We start from the raw sequence: 12,312 nt of genomic DNA on the forward strand, positions 1-12,312 counted from the left end.
ATTTTATGGGGCATAATCTATGGAGCATCTTATTGGGCCATAATCTATGAAGCATCTTATGGGGGCATCATCTATGGAGCATCTTATGGGGCATATTATTCTATGGAGCATCTGATGGGGCCATTATTAACCTTTATGCAGCATTATATGGAGTGTATTTTGTATGGAGCATCTTATGGGGACCATCATGAACTGTATGGAGCATTATATGGGGCTCCGGATTCAATATGGATATTCAAGAACATTTAACCTACTGATGTCTCAATTAATTTTACTTTTATTGGTATCTATTTTTATTTTTGAAATTTACCAGTAGCTGCTGCATTTTCCACCCTAGGTTTATACGCGAGTCAATAAGTTTTCCCAGTTTTTTTGTGGCAAAATGAGGGGGGGGGGAGGGGGGGTCGGCTTATACACAAGTATATACAGTATGTTCTCATATTATTGTGATCACCTGGTGCACAGTGGATAAAACAGTGGAGACCACTTATTATGAAAAGCAAAACCCAATAACCAAGAGCACAGAATAGATGGGGAGTTCCAAACAGGAAATTTAGGTAATATCAATATTTATTTAAATTAGTATAATGGCAAGACAATATTAAGAGTTCAGAAAATAAAAACAAAGTGTGTGTATACAGAATCAATGAGGTTAACATTTATAAACATACAGCACTAATGTGATATATATTATAACCCACAAGGTAATAAAAGTCCATACAAGAGCCTCTGGTAAAAGTGAATAGATAAAATACAAAAAATATAAAAATATGTGCAATATAATAAAGTGCAATACAGTAAGCACTCAATGTGCAAAAACCACAATATGCAGTATGTGCAATATAATAAAGTGCAATGCAATGATTAATAAGCACACAATGTGCAAAAATCGCAATATGCAAAAAAAGAGGATGAAAAGTATAAGCGCACAGTGCAGGGTGCAAAATATATGCCAGAGGGTATATTATAAACAGGACATAGTACCTACAGGGGTTAAGATCCTGAGCGCACACGCACCCCGACGCGCGTTTCTGATAGACTTCTTTCGTCAGATAGACTTCCCCCTGGCGAAGGAAGTCTATCCAAAACGCGCGTCGGGGCACGTGTGCGCTCAGGATCTTAACCCCTGTAGGTACTATGTCCTGTTTATAATATGCCCTCTGGCATTTATTTTGCACCCTGCACTGTGCACTTATACTTTTCATCCTTTTTGCATATTGCAATTTTTGCACATTGTGTGCTTATTAATCATTTCATTGCACTTTATTATATTGCACATACTGCATATTGCGGTTTTTGCACATTGAGTGCTTACTGTATTGCACTTTATTATATTGCACATATTTTTTCTATTTTATCTATTCACTTTTTACCAGAGGCTCTTGTATGGACTTTTATTACCTTGTGGGTTATAATATATATCACATTAGTGCTGTATGCTTTTAAACGTTATCCTCTGACTCTGTATACGCACACTAGGTCTATGATAGAGCAATTTAATCCATCCACTAAACTTATCCGAGAAGCCAAATTTCCGAAGCACTCACTGTAGGAAGTCCCACTCCATTGAATCAAAAGCCTTTGCAGTGTCCAAAGAGGCTTTCGCCCAAGGTTTCTCATTTATTTCCTATTTGTGTTAATACCTGCACCCTTCTGATATTAGAAGTGGATCTTCCTGGCATAAAGCCGGACTGATCTTCATGTATTATGTTAAGAATCACTGCTTTAAGCCTATTGGCAAAAAGCTTGGTATTTTATAGTCAGTATTAAGTAGAGATATGGGTCGGTATGAGCCACACTCCTCAGCAGGTTTATCTGGTTTTGGAATTACCACTATAGTGGCATCATAAAAAGATTGGGGGAGTGAGTGCCCAGCAACAAAACCGGACCTATCTGATCAATATATCTTTTATAGAGTTCTATGGGCATTCCATCAGGGCCTGGGGTTTTCCCATTAGAGAGGGACATAGCGGCCTCCCGGATCTCCTCCAGCGTGACATCTTTATCCAAAAACACCCGATCCTCATCCGAAAGTGTGGGGAATATTATATGGTCTAACTACTCGTCGATTTCTTCTACGGCATGATTCAATTGCGAATCATACAGATCTTTAAAATATTCTTCAAATCTATTTTCAATTTGGTCAGATTTAAGTAGCGGGGTTCCTTCCTTAGTATTAATGGCTAGCACAGGTGGGAACAATTGATTTTGCTGGACTATATATGCTAAGAATTTACTCGACTGGTTACCCAATTCGAAGCAAGTCTGTTTAGAGAAAAAAAAAGTTTTCTCTGGGCTTTTTCCTGCAGATGAAACAGATATTCCCTCCCTTTCCCTAGCCATCTATGTAAAGAATCGTCAGAGGGGTTACTGATATATATTCACCCTCCAAAAGTCTACACTCCCCAGCAAGTCTCTGCTCCCTGATATAGAATTCTCTTTTAATATAGGAGATCGTGGATCTAACACGCCCCCTCAAATATGCCTTGAGTGTATCCCATACCACCAATCAGGGAAGTCACCGTGGTCCGTTATAAACACCTCCAGCTGGTCCTCTATTCTGTCCTATTCTCCTATGAGGGAAAGCCAAAATGGGTGTATGTGGAATCTCTTGGGTCTATCGAGGCCATCTAAACAGAAGCAGATCACTAGTGGAGCATGATCAGATATCACCCTGGGGAGGTACTCAATTTCACTTAAATCCGATAGTATAGCATTATTTCCAAATGCGTGATCAATTCTGGACAAACAGCGGGCAGCCGGCGTGAAGCAGGGAAATTCTTTCTTAAAGGAATGTCGTTGACTTCACAAATCTACCCATCTCATTTCTGTTATAAAGGCCTCCAGTATATAGTAGTATTATGGTTACCAGACCTAGAACCTGTAGGACTTAGTCTATCTAAATGGGCTTTAAGAATCATATTAAAATCTCCTGTGCATACCATTTTAGCCTCAGGGTATTGTGCAACAAAAATCACAGCCTGTTGGAGTATATCCATCTTAGCTGGTGGTGGATTATAAATATTAAGCAGTACATAAGGCACCATATCTATGAATGCATAAATGAAGATAAATCTACCTTCCGGATCTCTTTTCATTACTTGTGCCGACCACCGCAAGGATTTATGAATCATGAGGACTACACCCCTAGAGTAGGACGATGTGTGGCATGTCTCTGCCATTGTATCCAAGGTTTATTCATTCTAGATATAGTGTCTGGTGTCAGGGGAGTCTCTTGGAGGCAGATTATCTGTGCCTTACGTATCTGAGAAAACACCATATTCTGTTTCCTAGCAGTCCCAGGTCCCCTTATGTTCCATGAAAAAAAAGTTTAAGTAATGCCATGAGGGCTCCACAACAAATTTGTACCCAAAATAATATTCACCTCTTCCACCATCAGCTCCGTTACATACTGTATATATCTTCCCTGAATAACAAAGTATAGATACATTTGTTTCCAGCAAAATTCCTGATTAAAAGAAAAAACACTAACCAATAATGGTCATGAAAAAACAGCAAGGGATGCCCATGAAGCTCTTTAAACTGAAGCATAGGTATAACTAGAATTCCCGTACTCTCATCCATCCATCCGAACCACCAATAACATGTACAATATCGATTCTATCACATACTTTAAATAAAGTCTCCAATTCCCCCTCCCAATTTAGCAGATCCAGAATTATAGGTCTAGTCACCCAGTTTTTACTTGACCCACAGGGTAACCGAGTTTCTAGACCAGAAAGAGCGACATCAGCGTCCCAGAAATGAACGCCCCGCCACTCCTCCATTACCAACTCCTCTGTCAGCCTCCCCATGGACAGGAGCTTATGTAGTCATGTGTCCAGCAAATATCATATCTAGAAAGGAGAAAATGGGGAGGGAGGGGAGAAATGCAATAGCAACAAAATAGCCAACATGCAAAATCAAACAGATCATTCTATAAACAGCTAGTAATAGTACACTGCAGTACCCAATCCAGGTATAAGCATAGGCAATACAAGAAACCTTAGTATCTGACCATAGTAATATACATCACTGTTATTACTTCTGCTGTCTTTCTTTACCCGCACACTTTGTTTTTAATTTCTGAACTTTTAATATTGTCTTGCCATTATATTAATTTACATAAATATTGATATTACCTAAATCTCCTGTTTGGTTCTCCCTGTCTATTCTGTGCTCTTGGTTATTGGGTTTTGCCAAGTGATAACTTCTAGTGATCTGCTTTTCACCTCGGTACCAAGTTCTGGTGATGGCAGAACAGCCCTGGTGCCTCTAAAGCGCAGGTGTTCGAGGGATGCTGGAATGTACAATTATTTATAGCATTCTACTTAACGAGAAACGGAAGCACCTTATACTACAAGATGTCTTCATATTCTGTGTAACAATACAAACTGCAGGTACTTTTCCCCACTCACCAGGAGGCTCTGCAGACAAAGGGGGCTCTTCTTTTTCTAGCACTGGAGATTCAGGATCATCAACTGGAGAACTTGCCTCCATTGGTTCTAAAAGCAAAATAAAAAAAATTTAAAAAGGAGATTTTTGTGTACTCACTGTAAAATCTCTTTCTCTTAGCCTCTAATTGGGGGACACAGAACCATGGGTGTTATGCTGCTGTCCACTAGGAGGCGACACTATGCATAATCTGAAAAAGATTAACTATGGCTCCTCCTCTGCAGTATACACCCCTGGACGGCATCAGCCTTCTCCAGTTTTGTGCAAAACCATGAGGAGGAACGTAAGAGAAAACGACATAACCATGCCTGTAAGAAGGCAACTATGTACGAGCTCAAAGAACAATATGAGAACTCAACCGTAAACAACGGCCCGTAAGGGCAACAGGGTGGGAGATGTGTCCCCCAATTAGAGGCTAAGAGAAAGAGATTTTACGGTGAGTACACAAAAATCTCCTTTACTCTGTCGCCTCATTGGGGGACACAGAACCATGGGACGTCCCAAAGCAGTCCCTGGATGGGAAGCAATGGACGAATATTGTGCTAGCACGTCCCTAAACTTGGGGCACTGCCGCCTGCAGAACCCGTCTACCCAGGCTCGCATCCGCTGAGGACTGGGTATGAACACTGTAGTGTTTCGTAAACGTGTGTAGGCTAGTCCAAGTGGCCGCCTTACACACTTGTTGTGCCGAAGCCTGGTGCCGAATGGCCCAGGAGGCCCCTACTGCCCGCGTAGAGTATGCCGTGATACCGGCCGGAAGAGGAGAATTGTTAAGGCGGTAAGCCTCTTGTATAGTCGACTTGATCCACCTGGCAAGGGTGGCTTTGGAAGCCAGCAAACCCTTTCGAACGCCTTCCGGAAGAAGGAAAAGGGAATCAGACTTCCGGAAGGGTGCAGTACTAGACACGTATATACGCAATGCCCTGACGAGGTCAAGCGTATGCAGAGCCTTTTCCACTCTATGAACCGGAACCGGGCAAAGGGATGGCAATGAAATTTCGTCATTGAGGTGGAAGTTGGACACAACCTTCGGAAGGAAGGATGGGACTGTACGGAGAACCACCTTAGCCTGGTGAAAGGCTAGGAAGGGCCGTCTGCAGGAGAGTGCTGACAATTCAGACACCCTGCGAAGCGAGGTGATTGCCACCAGAAAAACCACTTTCTGTGATAGAATGCGGAGTAAGACTTCCTTAAGGGGTTCGAAAGGTGGTGCCTGCAATGCTGTCAGGACCAAGTTGAGGTCCCATGTTTCCAGTGGAAGTCTGTAGGGGGGAACCAATCGGGAAACCCCCTGGAGAAAGGTCCTTACTTGCGGCTTGTTAGCGATGCGCCTCTGAAAGAGCACTGAGAGCGCTGACACCTGGCTCTTAAGCGAGCCTAGGGATAGCCTGGCGTCCAGGCCCGATTGAAGAAACCCAAGTACCTTTGGGAGGGAATAAGGGAGTGGGACCTGTCCGCGAGATTCGCACCAGGTAAAAAAAGCTCTCCAAGTATGGTAATAAATCTTGGCGGAGGCTGGCTTCCTTGCCCTGATCATGGTCGTAATGTTATCTGGCCTGGGCAATTCCGGCGCGATCAGGATGGTTGGAACTCCCTCTTGTTTTATCTTCCTCACGACCCTGGAGATCAGGGGGAGGGGTGGAAAAATGTACGAAAGCTGGAACTGGGTCCAGTCCTGAACCAGGGCATCCGCTCCGCTTCTGGCCATGAAATTGGAGACCTTGGCATTGAGATGGGATGCCATTAGGTCCATGTCCGGGGTCCCCCAGCGATGGCAGATCTGGTGAAAAATTTCGGGATGGAGAGACCACTCCCTCGAGTCCATTCCTTGTCTGCTGAGGAAGTCGGCTTCCCAGTTGTCCACACCCGGAATGTGGACCGCCGAGAGTACCGACCTCGTGTCTTCCGCCCAGTGGAGGATATGCGCCACTTCTCTCATCACTTGGGTACTGCGGATCCCGCCTTGGTGATTCACATATGCCACCGCCGTTGCATTATCCGACTGTATCCTGATATGAGAGGCTGCCAGCAAGTAATGAAAGGCTCTCAGTGCCAGGAAGATGGCCCGAATTTCCAGGATATTGATGGGCAAGGTCGCTTCCACTGGTGACCACTTGCCTTGTGCCCTGTGATGTAGGTGCACCGCACCCCAACCTGTCAGGCTTGCATTGGTGGTCAGGACCTTCCATTGACCTGAGAGAAAGGATTTTCCCCTTGCAAGCGAAGTTGGGCCACGAGTGTAGGGACCTCCTGGTCGACGATGTCAGCCGGAACTCCCTGTCGAGGGAGAAGTGATTTCTGTCCCAAGACTTGAGGATGGCTAGTTGAAGAGGCCCGAGGTGAAACTGGGCAAATGGTACCGCCTCCATCGCTGCGGCCATCCTGCCTAGGACTCTCATGACAAACCGGAAAGATCGGGGAGGATTGCGGAGGAGTATGCAAACTCCCAGACGGAGAGCCAGTGCCTTGTCCCTGGGAAGGAGCACCAGACCCCTGGAGGTGTCGAATAGCATCCCTAGGAAGGTCAGGGACTGACTCGGGGTAGTCGATGACTTTTGTAAGTTGACTAACCAGCCCAGTCGACTCAGAGTGTCGATTGCGATTGAGACGCTGACTTCGCAGTCCTTGAAGGTGGAAGCCTTGATGAGAAGGTCGTCCAGGTATGGAACGACTACAATGCCTCTGGAGTGTAGAACGTCCATGGTGGCTGCCATGATTTTGGTAAACGTCCTGGGAGACATGGCGAGTCCGAACGGGAGAGCCACGAACTGGCAGTGGTCCTGGTTGATCTCGACCCTGAGAAATCTTTGATGGGCGGGAGCAATTAGTATATGCAGGTATGCGTCTTGTATGTCTATGGAGGCGAGATATTCTCCCTGCTCCATGGACGCAATGATGGACCGAAGGGACTCCATGCGAAAATGACGGACCCGTACATATTTGTTGAGTTGTTTTAGGTCTAGTATGGGCCGGACGCTGCCTCCTTTCTTGGGGACTACGAACAGATTGGAGTAGAACCCTCGGAAGCGTTCGGTCGTGGGAACCGGTACTACGACTCCTGCTTGAAGGAGAGAGGAGACCGCCTGGTGAAAGGCACGAGCCTTGTCTGGCGGTTTTGGTGAAACAGAGGAAGAACCGATTCGGTGGACTGGATGTGAACTGTATCTTGTATCCGGAAGACACTATTTCCCTGACCCACCTGTCTTCTGTAATAGGCAGCCAGACTTGCTGAAAGAGCAGAAGTCGTCCGCCTACTGGTGGGGTGTCTTCCGGAGTTCGTGAGTCATGATGAAGCGAAATTCTGAGGTTTTCCTCCTTTGGGCTTCGCCTGGCCTGCTTTCGACTGCCAGGTCCTGTCCGGCCTCTGCGCCGCCCGTGGGTTGTTCCTGCGTGGAGAGCGGTTACGATTTTGTGCTGGGCGCGAGACTAACCAGCCCGAAGAATTCCGAAAGGATCGGAATCGTGTTTGGTTACGCCGTTTAAACGTGCGTTTAGGTTTGAGTTGAGGGAGAGAGGTACTCTTACCCCCAGTGGCGTTGGATATCATTGTGTCCAACTTTTCACCAAAAAGCCGTCCACTGAGGTACCGGAGATGCGTGAGGGATTTCTTTGAGGCCGCATCCGCTTTCCATTCCCGCAGCCAGAGGATACGCCGAATTGTGATGGCGTTTGCTGCTATCCCCGCTACACCTCTTGCGGAGTCAAGGGCTGCATGAAGCATGTAATCTGCTACTACTGATATTTGAACCGCATGGTCCAACAGCTGAGGATTTGAAGTTTGAAGGCCATCTTGCAATGTTTTGGCCCAAGCCAGAATGGCCGTGGCCGCCCAAACTGAAGCGAACGCGGGGGCCAGGGAGGCCCCTGCCGCTTCGAACACTGAGCGAGCCATGCGTTCTACCTGTCGATCTGCTGCGTCCCTGAGGGTTGAGCTATCTGGCAGTGAGAGGCGGGTCTGTGCTGCTAGTCTAGAGACTGGGGGGTCCACTTCGGGTGGATCTGTCCACTGTTTGGTGTCCTTTTGTGGGAAGGGGTACCTAGCTTCTAAATATTTACGATTGGTGAATTTTTTATCAGGCTGTGCAAACTGCTTGGTAAGGATCGTTTGAAATTCCGGGTGGTTAGTGAAAACCTTAGGTGGTTTCAGAACACCTTCAAAGCAAATCTTGTGTTCTGGGACTTTTGGGGTTGGATTGGAAATGTCCAGCACCCGATGGATGGAAGAGATTATATCCTCAACTAGCGCTGTGTTGTTAGGGGGACAAGGGACCAGAGACCTCTCTGTCTCATTGTCTGAGTCGGAGTCACAGATGCCTTCCGAATCCTGTGTATCGCTCAGGTGTTCCCTGGTGGGTGAGCTGGGGCGGAGGTCTTCTTGCGGAGATCTGCGTTGTCTGTCTCTGGTAGGGGACGGTCTAGGCGATCTGGGACCACGGTGTCTCTCCCTGGAGGGGGATGACGCAGAGGAACGAGACGTGTGAGTCCGCTTACGTCTGGGAGAGCCAGAAATGGCCTGTCCCTGGGTGGAGCTGTCCCTTTGCTGGGTAACACTCATAGGCGAGACATGACCCTGCAGAGTCTGGAGTAATGTGGAGGTCAGGTTATCTATGGACTGTGTCATAGACTGCAACATCTGGGTAGCCCATTCCGGCGTGGTAGCGGCCGCTGAAGCAATAATAGGGGCTTCCTGGGGCTCTGACCCAGTATTTTGGATACAATCCTTGCATTGCGGGTATGTGCTGCCACTGGGGAGAGTGGCTTTGCAGGCTGTGCAGAAAGCATAAAAACAGTCCTGCATGGTTATTTTCCTTGAGCCGGCATAGTGCACAGAGGCTGGCTAGCAGAGGACTGTACAGGGGTGACTACGCAGGGGAGCTATAGGAAAACCTTGTAGGTAATATGGATTCACAGCCGAGTAAAGAGAACCCGGCTGTGATCTTACCCCACCAGTGTGCCCCTAGGTCCAGCGCTGACAATTCACAGTCCTGTGCCCTCCGGAGACTGCTGGCTTTGCTGCTGCTGTATGGGACAGCGTCTGCTGCAGCGAAGATGGCTGCCGAGGAGATGAGGGAGAAAAAGGGGGCGGAGAGCTGAGAAAGAGAGCGCAGAGATGTGAAAAAATGCACCCTTTCTGCCTCGATCCGCCCCTTCTATGACACTGTGGATTGTGATATTAGTCATCCGGGGGCGGGCCGGGTGCGGAGAGGAGGCGAGGACCTCAGCTAGGCCGAAGCCTAAATTAGATTTCTATGCCCAGGAAGGGCTCCAGGCCGGCGCGGTAGTCCGGGGGGGTCGGATTTCTACCGGACCCCCCCCGACCCCGACAGGAGCCCGCAGCTGGCTGGGGTCCCTGGATGCTGCGTAGGTTGCCATGGACAGACCCTACCTGCGGCATCTCAACCTAATACCCCCAGAGGGGGATTAGGGAGGGTGCTGCTGTCACCGTCAGGGGGCTTCTTCCTCACCTCGACCTCAACCCAAGACCAAAAGGAATTGGGGAAGGAGGGGGGTCTCAACTTCGAACCAGCACCCGCAGGACTGGAGAAGGAGCGACATGGGGAACCGCCATCTCAACTTCAACTGGGCACCCCATAATAGGGGGCAGAGGAAGGAGCCATGCCGGGAGTCTCACTGAGGAGACCCACATTTCTTCATCTGTTATCCGAAGAAAAAAAACGGAAAAAATAAAAATCCTTTAGGTGTGCCTCCTTGCGACACTAAGCAAAAACTGGAGAAGGCTGACACCGTCCAGGGGTGTATACTGCAGAGGAGGAGCCATAGTTAATCTTTTTCAGATTATGCATAGTGTCGCCTCCTAGTGGACAGCAGCATAACACCCATGGTTCTGTGTCCCCCAATGAGGCGACAGAGTAAACAAGAACACACATTAAAATGTTCAGTATAATATTAATTGTTCTCCCTAAAAACAAGGTGATGTTGTGCAATAAAAAATACAAATATTCATTAATCTTCCTAACAATCATAACATGAAGATCACCACTTTTACTGTCTGAAGTAAAATATAAGATTTATAAATAAAAAAACTAGTAAAAAAAAAAAATTCTGTGTCTATAAAATGGAAGCCCAAACTTACCCTCCTTATTTGGTGTCTGCTGTTGTGGCTTCTTCTTCTTTTTATCCTCATAGATTGGCTTTTTCTTTGGCACAGAGTCTTTTGATGGCACTTCCACACCTTTAATCAAAAAAAGATTTCAGTTTGAAAAAAGGAGAAAGAGAATTGCATGTACTTACTAATTAAAGTTTAATAATACTAAAGTATGTCGAGCAAAAAATACAGTACTTCATGATAAGATCTAATGTCTTAAAAGGGAACCGGTCAGCAGGATTGTGCACAGTAACCTACAGACAGTGTCAGGTCGGCGCTGTTATACTGATTAACATGATACCTTGGTTGATGAAACCGACTTGTGGTTGTTGTTTAATCTGTATTTGTAGTTTTCACTTAATGAGTTCCTTGTGCTAGAGGGCGACCTGTGGGGGGGTCTTCATGTGTTGCTCTGCTTACATATTCATCTGTATGGCTTGTGACAGGTCACTGATCCTTCAGTGACCTGTACCCTATTTTACTGCAAATACTATTGTAGGGTTACAAAAAGAAAAAATTCACCTTCACCAAAATAGAGCCGGCAGCGCCTGCACTGCAGCATGATACATGCCTATATGCTTTCTGCCTATAGTACTGTGCGGTAAAAAAAAAAAAAAAATGTATCTTCATCAAAATATTTTTTTTTCTCTAGCAAAATAGCGGTGGCACCTGCACAGTTGCATCTATCGGAATGTGATAGATGCTACCTCGCAAGTGCCGCCATTTTGATGAAGATACATTTTTTAAATTTTTTTTACCCCACAACAGTATATGCATAAAGCATATAGGCATAAAGCATAAAAGCATATAGACATGTATCCTGCTACAAGTGCAGGTGCTGCCCCCATTTTGATGAATTAGAATTTTTTTGGGTGACCACACAATATGATATGAAGTATGTAAAAGAGGGGGCAGGTCAGTGAGGGATCAGTAACCTGTCAAGAAGCCATATACACGAATACCTTAAAGCACCACCTGAAGACCCCCACAGGCCGCCCCAGGTCACAAGAATTTCATTAACTCAAAACTGAAAATAAAAATTAAATAACCACAAGACGGATTTCATCATCTAGGTATCACTATAATCAGTAGAACGGCGCCGATCTTACAACCTCTGTAGGCTACGGTGCACAATCCGAGGGACAGTTTCCCTTTAAAGGGGATCTGTCACCCTTTTTATCCCCTATTAGCTGCCGGCATAGATATCGGGGGCTTATCTACAGCATTCTGCAATGCTGTAGATAAGCCTCCGATGTAACCTGAAAGAGAAGAAAAACACGTTATATTATACTCACCGGGGTGGGCGGTCCGGTCCGATGGGTGTTGCGGTCCGGTCCGGTGCCTCCCTTCTTCATGCGATGACGTCCTCGTCTCCCGTCCTGAAATGGCTCCGGCGCAGGCGCATTGCTCTGCCCTGTTGAGGGCAGAGCAGAATTCTGCAGTGCGCAGGCGCCAGACCTCTCCCGACGCCTGTGCACTGCAGGACTCTGCTCTGCCCTCAACAGGGCAAAGCAGTGCGCCGGAGCCGGAGCCAATACAGGATGGGAGAAGAGGACGTCATCGCATGAAGAAGGGAGGCGCCAAACGGGACGGCGACACAAATTGGACTGGACCTCCCACCTCGGTGAGTATAATATAACGTGTTTTTCTTCTCTTTCAGGTTACATCGGAGGCTTATCTACAGCACTACAGAATTCTGTAGATAAGCCCCCGATGTCTATGCCGGCAGCTGCAAAGCCAAAAAAGGGTGA

At 46.7% G+C, this 12,312-nt stretch overlaps 1 protein-coding gene across 2 annotated transcripts in view; it reads right to left on the reverse strand.

Annotated features, from left to right (window-relative positions):
* EIF5B (eukaryotic translation initiation factor 5B) overlaps nt 1-12,312 on the reverse strand; it is an 88,489-nt gene that overhangs the window by 52,484 nt on the left and 23,693 nt on the right. For both annotated transcript variants that reach the window (XM_073590530.1, XM_073590529.1), the window contains exons 7-8: nt 10,550-10,648; nt 4,419-4,505 (exon numbers count right to left, since the gene is read on the reverse strand). In XM_073590530.1, coding sequence (XP_073446631.1) covers nt 4,419-4,505; nt 10,550-10,648 — 186 coding nt within the window. The remainder of the gene's footprint in view (nt 1-4,418; nt 4,506-10,549; nt 10,649-12,312) is intronic.

This window comes from Dendrobates tinctorius, unplaced genomic scaffold (assembly GCF_039654945.1).
Source record: "Dendrobates tinctorius isolate UK_male_01 unplaced genomic scaffold, ASM3965494v1 ptg000117l, whole genome shotgun sequence".
Taxonomy (NCBI): domain Eukaryota; kingdom Metazoa; phylum Chordata; class Amphibia; order Anura; family Dendrobatidae; genus Dendrobates; species Dendrobates tinctorius.